The 19,929-nt window shown below is 40.0% G+C and overlaps 1 protein-coding gene across 1 annotated transcript in view; it reads right to left on the reverse strand.

Moving 5' to 3' along the window:
- The window catches only part of cachd1 (cache domain containing 1), an 86,890-nt gene extending 67,275 nt beyond the window's left edge, over positions 1-19,615 (reverse strand). Inside the window, exon 1 of the mRNA XM_062424497.1 lies at positions 19,379-19,615. Within this exon, the coding sequence (XP_062280481.1) occupies positions 19,379-19,615 (237 nt within the window). The remainder of the gene's footprint in view (positions 1-19,378) is intronic.
- Between the last annotated feature and the right edge of the window lie 314 nt (positions 19,616-19,929).

Here is a 19,929-nt window from a genome sequence, read left to right on the forward strand (position 1 = left end):
TTTGGGAAGTGGGGGGCTCTAGAGAGACGAAACATAGGGAACTAAAAAGACAGGGAGGAAAACAGAAACACAAACAAAGAGAGATCAGAAATGTGCACCTGTTGGTTTTGGCTCAGATGTGGCATGGAGAGCATTCCCACATACGTACACACAATGCTTTAGCTAAAGCTCAATCAACAGCAAGAGTATGAATAAGAAGCCTAACAGGCCATCAGTAACTCATCAGTAGGGCTGTCGCAATAAGTGAAATTTTGCAATACTACGCTATAGACAAGCCAGCCGTGGTAGATGGCAAGCAACCACCACAACCGCACTATTTATTGAATACTCGCCAGGTCCACCAATCCAGTTTGGTCTGGCGGCTCTGGATGATCCTGCCCAAAGTGCACAGCATCTCACATGCTGAGCGCCAAGCTAACCTGGCTCCCAGCCCTCATAACAAGGCCAAGCTCGGGGTGAGCTGACAGGGGATCGGTGCTGATGCTCGGTAGTTAAAAACACATCTGTACGTATACTTCGTCTCAGTTAAACTATATACTTTTATATGTTTAAATTCCCAGGGTCACCGCGTGGCTGAGCAGGTTGCCATTTAACCTGCGTGCTAAAGTAGTTTTCCACCAATCATAAAATCGAAAAAGGGCCGTCCAGCCAAACTCCATTTATAAATCACAGGTTTAAGTGGACTTAAGTTGTAGGCAAACCTTGTTTCCTGCCACAACACGATTTAAAATGTCCTCTGTGTTCGTCAGGTACTGCTGCTCCATTCAGCTGACAGTAATCAGCCTAACATACCTTGAGTTTTACAAAAAAAGGTGCTAATATCGCATAGACCGCATACCATGCTGAATCACCACAGGGAAAATTCCTTCACCGCAAACTGCCCTACCCATCACAGCTGAGCAGTTCAATGAATCAGACTCACACTTGCTGAAAACTTTCCCAACCAACAGTCCATGGATATTCAGTTTATCATCACAGAAGACTAAGAAACCAAAAATAAGATATCTGAGAAGCTGGACTTTTTTTAAATGACTGAAAGCAATTGATCAATTATCAAAATTCATTATTTCTAATAATTGTATATAATAATTGTATAATGCCACATGAACAATATGAACTTAATTAATAATATTTATGTTAAGTCTTATATCTTTGATAATGCATGGGTGTTCTGGTATGTCATTGTTCAAAGTTGTGTAATTCATCTCAATTATTTATCTAGTATAAATATATTTAGTTATTATTTTGAGCAGGTGGCAAATATTACAAGATCTTCTCCCTGCTCCTTTAACCATGAAATGTATATTACGTTGTCACAAATAGTAGCTTACATTTTGTGTGAAAAAATTGAAAAATGTTTTAAAGTACCGCTATATACTGGAGTAACTAAAAAAGAATAAAGAAAGAAAAACATATGAAATGTTAAGACAAATCATTGGCAGGTGGGTAGAGCTGAGCCTGCAAGGGCTAGCACACTTAACAAAAACAAATCTACTGTCCAAGGCAAAAAAATAATAAAAAATACGATGTCTTAGACCAGCTGAGTAAAGAAAAATTGGAACCACTAGCAGATTTCTGTCTTGTTGAAGTCTATAGAGTACCGATTTTTCCCACTACAACCCCAAAATTATAAGTTTCCAAGCATACTGTTTGCATATTCATGCCAAGAAGCCTAAAGGGTAAGGTTGGATTATTTTTCTGGGTGCATAGGCAGTTTGCGCACATCAAACCAGATTGATCAATCTTTGTTTCAACAATACTGGATCTACCGTAAAGCCTGCAGTTAAGCCCAAAAGAGGAGTCAGGAATGACTCAGTATGAATTCAGTGTCGTTCTCTCTACCTCATTAAACACAGCAGCCTAGAGTAACCCTTATAGTAAAGCCTATAAGCATTTTCAATACTGAAGAGTATTTGAATGAAAGTTGTAGCAGAAAAAGCCTAAATGTGTAATGTCATACAATGAATATAAGTGTTTGCACTAAGGGCTGAAATCTATGGCTTAGTGTGCAGACTAATGCGTATAAAAAAAGTTTACACTCATTGACAGAGGTAAGAATGCACACTCCACACCATACTAGAATATGGAGGCACACACAGTGACTGTATTTCACAAATGTGTCAAGCCGAAGCTCTGAGACAGCAGACAGGTCGATCAGCGGTGTCAGCTGAATACATCAGGGCTTTTTTTTCTTCTTGTGCTGTCTAAACATCGGAAACCTCTCCTATTCAAATTCATGAGTCGATCACTGCTGTGTGCAGAAACTCAAGTGTGGCTGCTTTCAAAAGAGAAAGAGAGTTCCCCAAGGACAGTCACAAGTTTCTGGTATGTAAATGACGAGTGACTTTGCTGTTGTGAATGTGGGAGAGGCAGAGGGAGAGCAGACTTTCTGTTATGATGATATATGCAGGAGACACATGACAGCTCCTCTCAAAAAAGAATCTTCCATTCGGCTTTCCTGCTTTAACAGTCATTCAAAATGCCTGGTTTGGTACCTCATTAAACACCAAATAATATCCACACAGTCACATGCTGAGAGTGGTTGATATGAAAACATGTCAATATACAGCATACATGTCAACTGAGAAACCATTTATTGATACAATAAGAATGACTTTGTGAATTAAATACCTGATATAATAATGCTAAAACACAATAATTCAAACATTGCCATTACCATCAATTATTTTCTCAATTCACTGATTAGTCATGTGATCTTTAGAATGTCAGAACATTTAATTGCTCCTCACATCCATACTGGCTGTCAAAAAATCCCTTCCTAACACAATTCCAATGTAAGTGATGAGGGACAAAATGCTGCACATTCTTTGTTCTGTGCAAAAATGAATATGTAAATTTGGCTGAAACTAAAATGAGACTTTGGCAGTCTGAGTTAGACAATGCAAGTGGATAGCTTCCAAAGTGAGTCTTTTTAGTGCCAAATTTGTGATTTACTATTCTTCTGCTGCTGCTTTTATACTAGAAAGAATAACTTTAGAAGACACTTGATCAGTCTAACTCAGACTATTGAAGCTTAATATTAGCTTCAGCTGAACTTTCAAGCATATTTTTACACAGACCAAAGACTAGATTTTAGACATGGGGACTGAAATAATCATGTCACTCTAGGAATGGATCTCTCTGCAGCCGGTATGGACCAATAATTATGTATTTTTTTCAAGATACACTTGAAAGCATGTGAACTTATCCTTAGAAGACATCCTGCACACACAAAGGAATGTAAACCACCTCAGTCCTACCTGTATGGGAACAGACACCAACACACACACACCAACACACACACACACTGGGGTGAACTAGAAAACAAAAATGCTATCACATAATACATACACACAGGTACTTTCTCCTGCATTCCCACAGAGCTCAGTATCAGTCTAACAGCCCTTCCACACATAGACCAGGTAACACTAACAGATTAACGTTTCCGGAAAAGGTAAGAGATCTGGCCTGTTCACCCACAGCGGCCTTCTGACTGGCAGTCTTGAAAACAGAGCAACGCTAAGGCTGCTGCATGCTTCACTTTAAGGGCTGCTAAGAATATAACAGCATTAGACTTCTGCATCCATTATGATGAGATTTCCTAAAACCTTTAACTGTTTTTCAAATCTAATTTTGTCGTTTTAGTTTTGGTGATTAATGCTCAGTGTGCTTTTGTGATTAGTATTCATTTAATGACTCATTCACAAATGCATCTCAATCCAGAATTGGTCTCTGTAGACATGTGAACAGGAGCCAAAGACAATACTGCAGAAACCTGAACTAGATTTTTACTCCTTCAAAACCACACTAAATTCACATAAGTATTATTATGTGATGCATCTGCCAAATAAAAGCTCCTACGGGGGGGGGAGTGATTTGGTTCTATTGAGTGTGGAAGTGTTGTAGGATGCAAATTGCATAGACTTATTGTGACTTCACCAAGCACTCACTGCCACACCTGCCCAGCACTTACAAAAAGTGTGAATGGTAGTTAGAAAAGGTAGTTAAAAATGTAAAACAGGGGAAGCAAGTACTGAAACAAGATGAAGTTCCATGTGTGAAAAAAGTCTAAAGGTTTTCACACGTCACTGAATTTTCACTGGAATATTTATTCACATATGAACAAGAAAGTTCCATAAATGTATGGAAAAGGCTGCATGTGTAAATGAGGTTTGTCTCCTGTTCAGCTGCCCAGAGATGCTAGCAGAAACCCTGGCTGGGTGGGGGTGTCATCGTCTGAGCTAGACAGATAGAAAATTGCGGGCCTGGCACCGGTCAGCCAGACCTGGCAACAAGCAAACCTTCTGGAAAGAAAGAAGTCTGTGAGATAGACGTTTGGAAGGATTGGAGAGAGCTGGATTACACTGGATAAAATGAGAATGTAGGCTTCTTGTAGACAGACTTACCTGGGGTTTTGCTAGAGAAATCCCTTTTTTGTGTTATTTTGTGTATTGTATTGTATTACTTGCAGCACTCATATTGTCAGTGTTGTTGTGGTTCATGCCTCTGTTTTGATATTTTAATGAATTGCAGAAGAGGCCAAACACAAGATTCCACTTGTGTAGACAATAAAGTTGTAAGAAACTCTAAAAATACAAATGACTACTGAAGTAATGAGACAGAACAGCTTTGCTATACCATTGGCTCAACATTAGACCTCTCCGCTAGAAAGCCAGTACTGGTGCCAATGTGAACAGGCACATAAATCAACACAAACGCAGACTGACAGTGAGGTTTCTTTCAGACAGGACACAGCCTTTCCCTGGAGTACTGTTTTCTACACTGACACTGCACCAAGTCAAAAGGGAAAGCCATACCAATTAAAAACAATTTAATGGTTAAATGTGGTTCTCTCTGTTCGGGGACAACAATGCTGTGATATTTCGGCATGACACTGATCATAAATCAAACACACCATTCAGGTTGAACTAGTGTCAGCAGTCACGTTATGTCATCCAACCTGCCTTCATATCCTGACCAGAGTTGTGGTACAACATGTTCAGAGGTGATATCTTCTGTTGATAAAGTCTCAATACTAGATGTCTGTATCTCAGTTCATGCCAATTACCCAGTCTCTTCCTTTGTTACAGACAGTCATAGAGCTGCAACAACTATGATAACTGACTTAGTCAGCTGAGGATAAATTAACCAGCAACTATTTTGATAACTGCATCATTTTAGTAATTTTTAAAGCAAAAATCCCAAACATTTGCTGTTCGCAGCCTGTAGGAATTTTAAGCTTTTCTATGATGTAAGCTGAAAATCTTTGAATTTCTGACTGTTGACCAGATATTACAATGGGCTCCAGGAACTTATAACATGCATGTTTCACTATTTTCTGACATTTTGTAAACATAATAATTAATCAAGAAATAACAGATAAATCATTAATGGAGACAGTCATTAGGTGATCTTTTTTTTTTTTTTTTTTTTTAAATCCAAAAAATCTGATAATACCAGGATGTGGGGTACAAGCAGCACCACCCCTCCAGACTAACCAAACAACCACTGGTAAAATAGAAAGAAGTGAAGCACTCACTGAATGTTTAAGCAGCGAGCTGAACATTTGAACCAACATGGTAATACACACACAGACCAGACATTCCTTTCTGCCTATTTCCCCAAACAACCAATTCTTTTCTGTACCTTAGCACTGAAATCAAACCCAGGGCACCACAATGAGAACATGCACAGACAAAGACAGCTGGAGAGAAAAATCAAAGGAAAACTGGCAAGTTTCTTAAACGAGAGGCCAAGATGTAAAATGGCCTGCAAGATGATTTCAAGATGGTCCCTACGCAACAAGAGCAATATGTTTTTATGAGTCTGGGACCAGCGTGAGACATTATGGATATCATTTGTGCACTGAGCTGAATAAGCTAATAATGAGCTCTATTTTCTGCTAAGTTGCTGTGGAGTTGACATCCCAATGGGGAGGAAATATCCACTGTAATGCTAAGCTGTTGCAGTCTTGAATGAAAAACCACCAAACTCATATTTGGGTAAGGTACATAGTATAGGCATTTATGCATCTATGTGTACATGTCTGCATTGAAATAATAATGTCAAAACTGTTTTGAAGTTTTGAATAAGATTGAGAGCAGATTTCCTTCCATGCATGGATTGATGGAAGAATGGATGTCTTCCATCCATGTGAGTCAGTCCAGATCAAATAAGCCACTCGTTTGGCAGACACATAACTGAGCTCAGAGACACTGATAGCTAAACACAGCTGCAGCCGCTCCACGCATGCAGCTTTATATAGTCCCTTTCACACATGCACTGTAACCCTGAACTTCTCTGGACAATACCCAGAGGAGCTGAACGCAAATGTCCGAATAAGTTGGACCGGACATTAAGCTGACTTTAACCTTCTAGGTCCCTAATACACAGTTGGTGTAATGTCTGATTGAGCCCATGTGAGACTAGAGCAGGTCATTGTCAGGGGAATTCACGGTGAGGGAGTGCATGAGTTGATGACGTTTCTATCAAGATTGGAGGGAAACAAGAAGAATAAAAACATATTGCTTTCCATTCTTTTGTTGATATTGCACATAAGCCCAAATACATGTAATAGTAATAAACACAAAAGCAGTCATCATTGAGAATGAGTCCATAGCCTCACCCGCCGTCTTCAATGCGCCATAAACAAAATACTGCAAATTCTGTACTTTTTTCCTAAATGCTCTACCCAGGCGCCATCCCTCGTCTAAACTAAATGGAGTATTTCCAGTTGGTGAGAATAGATCTGACACCGACAATCTCCTGCTGTGTGCTACATGTGTGAAAGGGCAAGACCGGACAATGTCCAGACTCCATTCTCTAGACGTTGTGCAGAGTTCATATGAGAAAAACTGCTTTTGTGAAGTACGTGTGTGTATATAGGTAGAGATAGAGATAGTGTAAGATGTTTACATGTGTTTGGAGCACTGAAACTGTCTGAAGCATTACACCCATTTTTCATCTCACACTCAAAGCCATGACACTCCTTCCTGCCTCCTAATTAGCAAGCTTCGTCACATTTTCCCCTTTGCCATTTTCTCTACGAGAATAAAAACACTGCATCTCTTTTCATCTTCCAACTGGCCTTATCTTACAGAGAAGGAGGCAAAAAGTCCAAAGTTCAACTCATTAGCTCAGGTCACTTCCTGACTCATCTTCAAAGGGAGCAAACTAGCAGAAGACAAAAGGCACAGGACACGGTTTCACATACCACCACCCACGGACACAATTACAACCAGAGATAGGAATGGAGAGCGGAGGAGAGGAGAAGATGAAGGCGATGGAGAAGATGGACAAAAGAGAAAATAGGGGCTGTAATGCAGACAGCACCTTATCAGACTGCTATGAAAACCTCAAGACACAAAGGGGGAAAAAAGGCAGAAAAGGCATGTTAACAATGGCTTTTTTTTCCTTTTGTGTCATTTATCTACTTTCCTTTAAAAGCAAATCATAAAATCATCTCAATATTAAACCATCAGAATCGCACAACCTCCAAAGCTCCATGGTATACACAGGCTAAAGGCCATTTCTATATCGGACCAAGAAATGCTTCAGCTGCTACAAAAATGGAACTGTAATGTTATGCTCTGTTAAGTTACTGTTTAGCTCTTCATCCAACATTTCCTTTACAATGTACCCTGTGGAATTTTGGACCACTAGTAGCACTTTAGTGCAATGTGTTTGTAAGCGTGCACACACACAATTATGTAATATAACTCAGGGAGAAACTGATTATTTAATCAGAATGTCTCTTCATAGAAATATCAGACAATAAAAAGGACACAACGCAACCTCTGTAAAGTAATAACACAACAAATATAGTTTTTGACATTTTTAAATTCCTACTAAAATTAGCCTGTAGTAACATTTTCAATTAAAAGCACTGTGGGTGTGGTCTATAAGATAATGTATCGGCTCGCAAGGTGTTCAGTCAGGAGTAAAAGAAGCTAGCAAATTTAGCTTGCAAGCACAGGTGTTAGACTGGCTACGCTAGTCTGTCACAACTTGTAGTTCGTAGTTGCCTGTCAAGAGTCTCCTTTACAACGCACATCCTGCTGATGGTTTCACACTTTTCTGCTGACCAACAGTTGGTGGTGATAATGTGCCGAGAAACAAAGCAATGTAGCAAAAGCAGAGAAGACTGCTAGCAGACAGACATGGATAGCAAAGCAGGATTTAGGAGATATTAAACAATAATCTGTGTTACGATGGTGAAACACACTGAATATAACAGAGCTTTTATTTGTTTAAAAAAAAAAACTCCACAGGGCGCCTTCAACTTCTTTTAAGTTAAAACGTTAGCATTCAATAATGGCTGAAGTAGCCCAAAAAAGCCACAGTAGCCTAAATCACGCTAAAATGCGTCTCCATATGGCTAATCACAGGTTGCTAATCACAACATACACCAACTCTGCCTCAGTATTCAAGCTTTCAGAGCTCTCTGTGCACTGACGTTCACTTGAGTTTTTTTAGTTTCTGGCCCCCAATCCTCTGAACCTCAGTTTTCTGGGAAATCCAGGTGCTCTATAGTTCAAACACAGCCTTGCCCATCTGCCTCAGGAGAAAGCTTAAAATCAGCAGCCATTAAGACAGAAGAGTGAGTATATAATCTGTTCAAATAGACTTATTACTGATGCAACTTTAACATAGTGAAAAAGCAAGGTTTCAGAGAGACAAATTGATGCATTATGACTGAATGGTAGGACCTATAAGCTGTTAATGTGGGTTTTTTTTGTATTTGTCTTTTGTTTTTTAAACAGTGTGTATTATTGTATGTAAATGGAAAAAATCCAAATAAAAATTAAAGTTTAAAAAAAAAAAAAGAAAAAGCAAGGTTTCTATGTGGCAGAAGTCTTTGTGTCTTCATGAATGGTTATAAGGAAAACTGAGCTTACCTTCACAAACCTGTGACCCGTAAGTCTGGTAGACATAATTCCTTTCAGTTATAGAGCAAGAGCAAACTCCAGTGACAGTGACTGGGCTTTGTGCATGTACAACATGAGCGCATGCCATTCCTTGGCTGCCACCACTGCACACAATCTCTTCCACCCTTCTATCATTCCTACCCCCTCTACCATTTTCTAGCCTTTTAACAGCTCTCTGCCTTGCAGAAAAAACCCAAAACCCACTATTACATGTGCACAGTCAGATCTTCACCCCAAACCTTGCACCTATCCAAATACACAAATACTGAAAACAGCCATAAAAACATGGATGGAAATTTGAGACAACATCGGAAACAGCCCTTTACACCAAGTGCGAAGTTTGGGTTTACTGCGGGTTTATGTATTCACAACACAGAGCCCTGAGAGAGAGGCATAAACAGAGCAAGAGAAAAGAGGCATGAAAAACAGTCTGATCTGCTTCTCCACAGTAGGAGCTCCAACTCTCTCCTCATCAAGAATGCAAAGCCTCTTCTGCAGGAGTGTGTGTGTGTGTGTGTGTGTGTGTGTGTGTGTGTGTGTGTGTGTGTGTGTGTGTGTGTGTGTGTGTGTGTGTGTGTGTGTGTGTGTGTATATACTGAGGGGGATGGGGGCCCAACAAATGCATGGTGTCTAGAGGGGGGAACTGGTCCCTCTACTCTCTTTGCCCTCCCAATGGGGTATTTTGCTCACTGCCCCCTTGCCTTCACCACAAGCCCCCGCCCCTTTCCTTTCTCTCTGTCTCTCTTTCAGGGAGAGTTCATTTTGAGTTATGGCCATTGTGGGTAGTGAAGGGACTGACTTGCTAAGGGGTGGCCTGGGGTCCCTTTGGTCACACTGCCAGGTCACCCCTGTTGGAGCTAACTAAATAACACTGGCTGGAATCTGGAGAAGGAAAAAAAACACAAAGCGTGGATCACCAATAAAGATCCCTTTCTCTCCCTCGTTGAGAGCATTTGTTAACACTGTGTGTGCGTGTGTGTGAGAAAGAGAGAGAGTGAGAGAGAGGGTGAAGCTGTGTGAGGGGAGATAGTGAATAAGGGATAAAGAGTAAGACAGGTAATAGAGAAAGGGAGAATCATTAAAAAAAGTGAGAATGAGCTGATTAAACACAGCCAGTTAATTAGTTTTCTGCTTTATTAAGCAGAAGAGAGAGTTCGCTGCTTTCACTGACAATCTGGAGAGCTTGGCTATATGTGGATGCACAGGACTCGATTTAATACACAGAAAATTAGTTATGAAATTACAAAAGATCTAGCCTGATTCTCTCTTTCATATCATTGTGTAAGCATATATTTAATGTAAGTATTTGATGGTCATCTATTGAACATTTTAAAGACTTAATCATTAATTGACTACAAAATATATCCAATGATGAATGAGCAATGTAAATAGTTGCTAGTTGTAGCCCTGCAGAATGTAACGGAAAGGACAAGATAAAATATCAGAGTTGCAACACTTTAAGGTAGAGTCAGTCATTCTGGAGAAAGAACGTTGATATCTGAAATAAACACCCAAACAAATACACCCCTCACTTCGTATTACTTCATAAGCTCTGCCCACTGAATTCATGATTGTACATTGCCTTGGCAACAACCAAAAGAGAAATATGGCATAATCCAAAACGATGCGTTTGCGTCACTTCTGTTCCTCTCACAAATTATCACGAGTGGGGGAAAAAGTTTGTCTCATGTGAGCACAACAGCCCATCCACACTCCCCGAGATCTGTCATCTCCTCACACTGAGAGCTGCTCTATCCTCTGCATGAGCCAGGAGACCCCCTGCTGATTAGCTGTTATAGTGACATACAGTGTACTGAACAATCTTTCTCCAGAATCACTGACTCTACCTTTAACCTATTAGTCGAATGACATAAAATTAATCAGAAACTATTTCAACAATCGATTATGTAATGTTTAAAGAAACAAAACTGACAATTTTGCAGAACTGCAGAATTGAAAGTTTGCTGCTTTTCTAATATTTTGTGATTCTGGACTTATACCCCCAACAAGACAAGGTTTTGGAATGATGTCACTCTGTGCTGTAGGCCTATCATATTGCGATTGTCATTTTTTTTATTGGTATCTGAGGTTGTATAAACCAAAGGATCACTCGATTAGTAGAGAAAACAATCAATAGATTCATTGATAATGAAAATAATAATTGCAGCTGAACAAAACATTATTAAAGGTCAACCAAAAATCCTAATAATCAAAACACGATTGGTGAACTGAGAGAAAAATGTCTAGGATGCTACATAATTTTGGCTGTAACTAATTGATTACATTCATTTGGCAATTATTTTGTCATTTCATGGATCATCTGTTTAGTCAATAAAATGCAAAAAAATGTCTTTTGTAAGAATGCAAAATATCCCAAAAACACAAAGGTTTCACATTTGAGAAACTGGAACTGGTGAAAGTTAATTTTGTGCCAACTGACTGATCAATTAATCAACAATTATCACAATACACAGATATGGTCACGCACGTGTGCATGCATGTGCACATGTAAGCACCATCTTGATGCTCATTTCAGGTAAACCTGATAAAGACAGGATGTTTGCAACAGGACAAATCTTATTTCCCCTAATCTTGCCATGTTACCATCTAACCACTATATTGGAGTAAGATAGCAACCGAGGAACTGTTCAGTGCAGATTCTTAACAGGAGTTTGGCATTTTAGGGCAGGTCAGTGCAAGATGCAAGCAGGGAGAGATGGAGAGCAAGCAAACACAGACACAAAAAGGCAAAGGCTGAGGAGGCTGCAAAAACACTGCAAAACCAATTTCAGTCAAGGCCAAACAGAGAGAGGCCTTCTTCAACTGAGAAAATGTGGGAAACAGATCAAAAAGCGGTCAGATAAATGATCTGGCTACGACGGTACAGACAGATTTAAACCACAACAGCTGGTGCAGAAGAGGAAGAACATCAGTTTCATGCTCCGTCCCCACCGCAGTCCAGCAGGAGCCAAGAGACAGTGCACTGGGCTGTACTTACTCTGGCAAAAAAATTAAAGGGATTTGATTGAAATGAATGGGAGTCGTGTTATCCAAAAGCTCTGGAGGGGAAAACGTTTTTCCCTCCATATCTTTCTTCCAACAGGCTTCAAGCATTAAGTTAACCAAGGGAGAATGCTACAGGTAGATTCAAAGGAAGATGAAGCCGGGCTCCAAATGATCATGTCTATTCAGGTCTCTGCGGGGGCAATTTGGCAAATTTGATAAACGGATAGTCAGTTCAAAAGAAAATCTGTAAAATAGGAAATGTAATACAATGAAGTGTGAGCTGTGTCCAGAATATCAGACATTTAACAATTACTGAAAATTCCAAAAATCAATTAAAGATACAAAAGAGAGAAACACACACTACAATCAATATTGATTTTGCTTTAATAACTGCTTTGTCTCAAAACTGGCCCATGCTTTGATCCTGGTCTTCTCAAAGCCTAGATCAAACCTAATAAACTAAACTAAGTTTCTATTGTATCATACAAATTCTTACACCTCTATGTAAAACTTCAGGCATTGAGGCAGTAAATATGTAATATATATTATTAATTATTACACTTTTATACCAAAGCCCATAAAACCAGTGACCACTTGTATGAATTCACAAATTTATGATTGACAATTTGGAAATGAGGTTTTTTTGGCTTAAGCCCTGAAGCGACAAGGTTTCCATCTGACAGCAGCACTTAATTCCAAAGCTCATACAATGAGTCTTGGGACTTCACTCTGTGTGTGTGTGTGTGTGTGTGTGTGTGTGTGTGTGTGTGTGTGTGTGTGTGTGTGTGTGTGTGTGTGTGTGTGTGTGTGTGTGTGTGTGTGTGTGTGTGTGTGTGTGTGTGTGTGTATGTGTGTGCGCTGGTTTCGGAGGTTGGAGACACTGTGGTGTGAGGCAGTTGGATACAAGGGGCGCCTGAGCCTCTCAGTGCTTGGATTCAGGCCAAAACATACAAGCAACCCCACATTTAATGAAAATGTGGCTCTTTGCTCTGTTCTCTCCTGCATTGTGAAGGGAAGATAAAGGTAACAGTCTGCAGAACCGGACCGTTTCCCCAGATTTTGGACAGGCCGGGAGTTTTGAAGACCGATATGGAAGTCATTCCAAGTTTTAAAACACTACAGACGTTGCTGTGGGACTGTGCAGCTGTTGGCAGAGAGTCCTGATTTTTTTCCAGAAAAATGAAACAGATTAAAATTCTTGATTTCAATGCAGCTTTTAAATTATATTAACATTTAGCTTGGAAATAAGGTCATGTAAGCTCACAGCTTATCACATCAGTTACCATATTTATTTTGAATTCAGCTTAGATAAAAATGAAAAATAAAAAGACTTAATACCAAAGCACCCACGTACACAAACAGTATAACTTTGAATAATACATTATTCATCTATCAACTGCAACTTGGGACCAAGAATCCAATAACTGTGTGAAAGCAAGGCAGTGTAAAAAAAAAACTCTCCATGCAATAACAGTCTGGAAGAAAGCAACAGTTAAAGTGGAAAAAGAACAGAGGTGCAGATAGTTCAGCTTAGCCTCAAAAGGCTCATAATCCACAGAAACGCATCACAATTTATGATCAGACTTTAAAAAAAGAGGAGTTGTGCTATTGTAATGCAATAAGACATGCAGATGAGAGGAGCAGGGACAGAGAAACAGAAGAAGAAACACCAGGCATGCTTTTGGTATAAAACAAACACGAGATAGTAGAGCTACAGAAACACTACTGCAGATGCCTTCCCACCCATGAATTCCTGAACTGCAAAGATACTTGAACAAAAACTGTTAAATTAAAGTTGCTATACTAAATATTTCTATATTAACAATGTACAAAATGATGTGTGTAATGTGAACGGCAGCATTTGAAGTGACATGCGCACAGAGAATTATCGCTGGAGTCAGCTTTATCGTTTTACCTTCTTTGAATTTATTGTTTTGCTTCATTTTCATTGCTGTTGTCAGCGCTGTTGTCCAGGCACAGCAGGGAGCTGTTTTCAGCTGAAAAGCTCTAAAAACCATCGGTCCACTACCAGCACATCAATATGCAGACAAACAGTTAGTGACAAGCTGGTGAACACAGTTAAGCATTTAGCTAAAAGATAAATAATTCCTCCAGTAGACAAAACAAAGCTAAAAGGAGAGTGATTGTGGGACTTTTGTTCACCAGGTGACAACGACTCCTGAAATGAATGTTAATGATGCTGTGAGTCAACTTGATCTCTTTGCTCACACATTCAAATGATCAACCTTAAAAGGTGATAATGTGTTGATTTTTGTATTTACAACTTTTTGCATTGGTCCCAAAGTGACCAAGAAAATCTGGAGGTTTTACACCAGAAATGTGACTAAATAGAGAAAATAAGTCCTGAACACATGTCCTAAATAATTGGCACCAGTGTAAAACTAACAATGCAGTGGCCTCTTTTACTGACATTGAAGCAAGACATTAGCCACACTGAATTATACATCATTCTCTTGATGATATCACAGCTAAATTGTGACAATCAGGGAGACTAAGATTTCATTATACATCTTTGGACTTCGTGTGTGAAGGTGTTGTACACAAATGGACGTCATGTGTAACTGGATTTGCTTTAGATTTTTGAAGACATTTTGTGCTCTCATCCAAAAGGCTTCTTCATTTTTGACTGACTGGTGAAGAGTTATAGTCTTGGAGAATCTAAAACAACTCCAGTTGCTCTTGACTTGGCCCTTCTGGATATACCAGACCTGGATGACTAAGAATGTTCACACATATAATATGTGAAGATGTTGTGTTAAACACATGACAGGAATGGAAGAAACAAGGGATGGTATCCATCCTTCACGCGTGGTGTGTTCAAATATCTTTGATTTGCAACGGTTAACTAACTGACAGAGAATAGCCGGTTATATTACGTAAGCTGGGTGTACTGAGGGTAAGTGAAACCATTAAAGGTACCTTCATAGCCCCAAAAAGACAAGTGCAGGATTGTGCTTAGAGAAATGCATTTGACACTTCATGTTCAACCTTTGGAAAAGCATTACTGTGAGGAAAAACTGTCATGCATGTGATAGCCTGGATCACATACACTACAACCTCTACAAGCCAAGGGGTTTTCAAGCATTACAGACTGAAAAGACAGACACAGCCATACATTTTCATATTACTGATTGAAAAAGTATGCTTGGGGATGTTTTGTGTCGGACAGCAAAACAAGAAAAAAACAGAGCCAAAAGACATGGATGAATGAGAAATATAGTCCCACCCGCATCAGAGAGGGCCTGTGAGGTTCATAGTAACCTTGACTGTTTGAGCACACAGCCATGCAGGCAATGCAGTGAGAGGCAAGAGGGCTTTGAAGCTGTACTGCAGAGAACCTAGCGGGAATCCTGATGTCCTGCTCTATATCCTCAAACCCTCCTCCTCCTCAAACCGCTTTGCTATAAAGTGAGGGGATCAAAATAAAGACGGTATTAAGGAGCCGAGAGACAGACAAATGTAAACAGAAATGTAAAAAAATAAACCCAACAAAGCTGGGACGTGGGCTCTGTGATAGCCCCTCGACTGGTGTTGCCCTTGGATCAAACCCAACCCAGAAAATCACAGCCTAATGACAGTACCAGAGCTACCCAATTTTCTCTTTTCCTGCACAAACCTCCACTGCCCTCAAATTACTATCAATATTCAATTAGGGGGCCGGGGATACTGGACGAGCCAGCCTCAAAAACAAACCACAGTTCTCAGAGGATTAAGGCCCTTAAAACTAACACAGTGAAATTTCCTTTGTAAATAATCAGCCACGAGGGTAAAAATACCCTCTCAGTTGAGGTAATTGGGCCTGAGTGAACTCTGTGTTTCACACAGTGATGAGAGATCTCGTTTTGACCGCGTCGTAAGTGACAACCTATGCGTTCCTGTTCGTTAAAGCTCAAGGTTTTTCCAGGTTTCCAACAGTGATGAAGCATGTGTGTTGCTGTAACTGTGGCTGGAACATGTGTCATGGACTGCAACATGACAGGAGTAAGCACCAGGCCTGTGTTTTAATAACATGGCAAGAAGAAAAGGGGATTCAATTTCATATTTAGATCCAAAGTTGAATCCAAATTGCCATGTTAAACCTTCTGCTTTAAGCTGCAGAAAATCTGACATGAATTGCTCATTAGTTACATATATCAGAGAGGACTGTCTCTTTTCACAACCACAGAGAAATGCAAGGCAATAATCATCATACATCATCCAGAATGACGTGAAATCATTTTTTTGAAGTGCAAGACTTTTCTTAAATTTCAGATTTATACACTGAAAACCAGAGATACGATCTGAGAGAAATAGACCCCCGTCAAATCAATAAGACAACAAAAAACAGTATTAAAAGCTTATAAATAATTTCTGAAAACTGAAAAAATGTGTTCCAAATCTGTAACAAATGTCAGATTAATAGTCAATTAATTGATTAGGCCATCAACACAATTAATCAGCAACTGTTTTGATGAAAAACTAATTAGCAAATTACTTGATAAAGACATCAAATTGTACAGTCTCTAGCAAATGAATGATCAGATGAAATAAATGGATAGTGTAAATTACAACTGAGCTAAATGTATCATTTTGCAGCAGAATAATATCTTTAAAAACTTGGGGTGTCAACTGCACACCCTCATGTCCCCTGATAATTAAGTTAACTCGATGACAGATTGAACAAGGTTGACCCGGTGACTTCAGAAGCACTGACAAGGCTGGCCTCAAATTACACATCTGCCAGAGAATGAGGGGTGGAGTGGAGAGCGCTTGAATTACATTTCAAATGGAGATGCAGGGATGCTCGCTTAATAACAAACCCTCAGAGCTTGTCAGAAATAGCAGAGTGCCAACTCTGCATGCTGATGTGCACAGAGACCCAGTAGGAAAAAAAACAGAAAAATGCCTCAAAGAGATAATAAATGTCAACTGCGACTCCAAAAATTCTAATCTGAATCTGAAGTCAATGATGCTGTCTGCCTAAAAACTAACTGTAAGGGGGGGTAGGGGATCAAAGTGTGGAAAAACACTGCCTCCTCTACTACTCGGGGAAAAAGGAGAAATCTAAAAAGGGACCAAAAGATAGAGTGAAATCCAGTTCCATTTACACACCTGCAGATGGCTAGTCGGGCCACATCTGAGCACCAGAGCAAGTGTCCACACAGTCAGCATGGCCGGCGGATTCCTGCAGTTGTTTTTTCAGGCAGATTCAGGCTGTTTTTGCTGGATGCACATCTCTTTTAGCGGAAAACCACTCTAACAAATCCATGAAATGTACCGTTTCCTTCAATCACACTCACATCATCTGCTTGCCAAGACAGATTTTCACAGCTTGTACAACAACATGAAAACAACTCTTTTCCCACAACATACGGAAATGATGCATCATTTCATAAATAATCTGACATGTAAAATTGAAATGAGTCTTGGAAAATACAAGAAGACATAGAAGTTGAATAATTATTATACCTAATTATATCCAACTGTAGCTCTTGTAGAACTACTTCACTCTGATATGAAAGTAAAAACTGAAAGAAAGACAGTGAAAGAGGGGTGACTACTTTTGAATATGTATACAAGCTGCAGCAGAAAACAAAAACTATGAAGAGCAAGAAGAGATGGCAAAAACAGGAGAGAAAATGATGGAAAGAATACGAATTAAGACAGCGAGAGCCTGAACTGGAGCTCAGGGAAGGATGAGTGGTGACAAAGGCGGATCCAGGGGGATCAGAGGAAGCCCTCAAAGCCGACTCCCAGAGCCGAGATGAAGGCAGCTCAGTGTGGAAGCAGAGAAGATGAAACACCATTTGGGGCCCGGTCCCCCCCCACTGCCTCGCCTCTGTGTTCGGGGGCCTGTGAGCTCCTCTGCCTCTGAAGTGCTAAACACCCCCACCCTCACACCCCACAGCACCCCTGCACTGCAACCTGCCATTTGGTGACTCAGTGCAGCCCTGCGCGGATGGACACCGCAAAGTAGTGTTTTAACAGCATCTTTCAAATCAATAATCGATCAAGATATACGTAATTCAATGCAGAGATAAACTGCAGGGTCTCTAATGAAAAAACTGTTATATCTTCAGCAAGCAGAAAAACAACATAAAAAACATGCACTGTCATCCTTTACAGGCAACAAGGCGTTACATATCTGCTGATTATTTTCTCATTTAATCGATTACTCTGTGTCAGAAAATAGTGAAAAATATCAGTCACACATTCACAGAGATCACATTGACATCACACAACAGTCCAAAACCCAAAGATATTCAATTTATCATCACAAGACACAAACAAAAAACAGCAAATCCTCACAACTGAGACACTGGAACTGAAATGTGTGTCAGGCTACAGACACTTTTTTCTGTCAACTGACTCATTGATTAAATCAACAGATCATTTCAGCTCTAATTCAAACACCATTTTTTTCTCCTGACCAAAAGTTCAACACCTGAAGATTTTCAGTTTAGTATCATTAAATACTAAGAAAGTGTAACAGATTTTTAATCAAAACTCAACAAAGTGATTCATTTCAGCTCAAATAACCAATGAATATTTATGTAAGTTAATACATGTGTAAATCATGGAGCTACTAATTAGACAAAAATAGGTGTAATGTTTCCAACAGGGCAGGAAACATGACATAAAAGCATGAACCTTCTCTCCTCTAATAAAACACAAATAACATGTAAGCTGCAACCAGTTCTGATGGTGGATGTGTTTCTATCCACATGATACGCTGACAAAATCCCATCTATTGTCTGTATTTAATCACAGGGTATAATGTTCCCCTTGTTTCTAAAAGCTAGTTTACTGAATGGACTTGTGTGGTCTGCAGCCTTCCTAGAAATATTAATAGATGTATTCCTGTGATGATCGGAGGATCTAATTACAGTAATGTGGAGTTGGAGGGCACAATGGAATAAATCTAAAGAGCTTAGCACACATCACAGTTTGGTATGTCAAGGATAAAGCAATGAATTAATGTTGGTTTTGTGGTTGATGCATGATGATTTTTGTTGGGAGACAGTTTATCCACCTTTCCAGCAGAAACAGGGATACACAAACACAGTAAAACTTCATAAAATGCGTCAAGTTGCACAAATTAGGAGATAATTTTTTTTTTTAAAGCTCGGATCCTGAGGTGAAACACAAGCCGCTCAGAACAGCAAACCTCCAGCGTGTTTATGTCCCAGATAAATAACTTCAAAGCGCCTGTTGTTGCAACACTGGCAACCAAAGAGCTTATTGTTTCCTAACATTTCTGTCAACAATGTTTCCCTTTGTGATTATTAGATTATTGTAGTGTGTATAGGGCCTATTTTTACCATCCTGTTTGTGCCAGTTTGGATCTTTAAAGCCCCGCTCACTACTCCAAGCGCCACATGAATGTGTCTCACAGTTTCACGCATGAACCACTATTCAAAAAAACACGTTTCGTCCACATTTACCTGCATAGTAAAGACTCCCAGCTCCTGAGAGGACAGCTTTTTCATCTGCTCGGACAAAACCTGCGCTTCTTCCAGGATGGAAAACTCCGTCTCGGCTCCGCAATATCCACAAGAAAGAGCCGAGCAGATTAAAACGAAGCTCCACGAAAAAGCCACAAACCGAAGCGGACTATCCCGGAAAGCAGCGCTCGTATCCGGCGTCGAACCCAGCGATGTCCCCGCTGTCCGCCTCGCCATGATGGCTGTGGGTGTACAGGCTGGAGGAACAAGGAGTCAGGGCTGGTGGCGGAAAGAAAAAACTTCAAGGGAAACTACTTTTACAACTTTGCAGTGCAGAGTACGTGTGCCCTTTCTCTCCTGTACGTGTCTCCAAAATTTCCAGCAACGCAAACCATTGCACCTCCTTGAAATCCGTGAAGAGAAGGAAAAAGATCCATGCGTAAAGAGGATAATGGTTTCTTTCTCTCTGTCTTTTAATATGTTGTTGGTGTTCTGTCCTCGATCAGTCGCTGCAACTCCTAGAAGTCGGGCAAAGTGTGTGAGAGCCGGAG

Source organism: Scomber scombrus, chromosome 8, assembly GCF_963691925.1.
Source record: "Scomber scombrus chromosome 8, fScoSco1.1, whole genome shotgun sequence".
In the NCBI taxonomy this organism is placed as follows: Eukaryota; Metazoa; Chordata; class Actinopteri; order Scombriformes; family Scombridae; genus Scomber; species Scomber scombrus.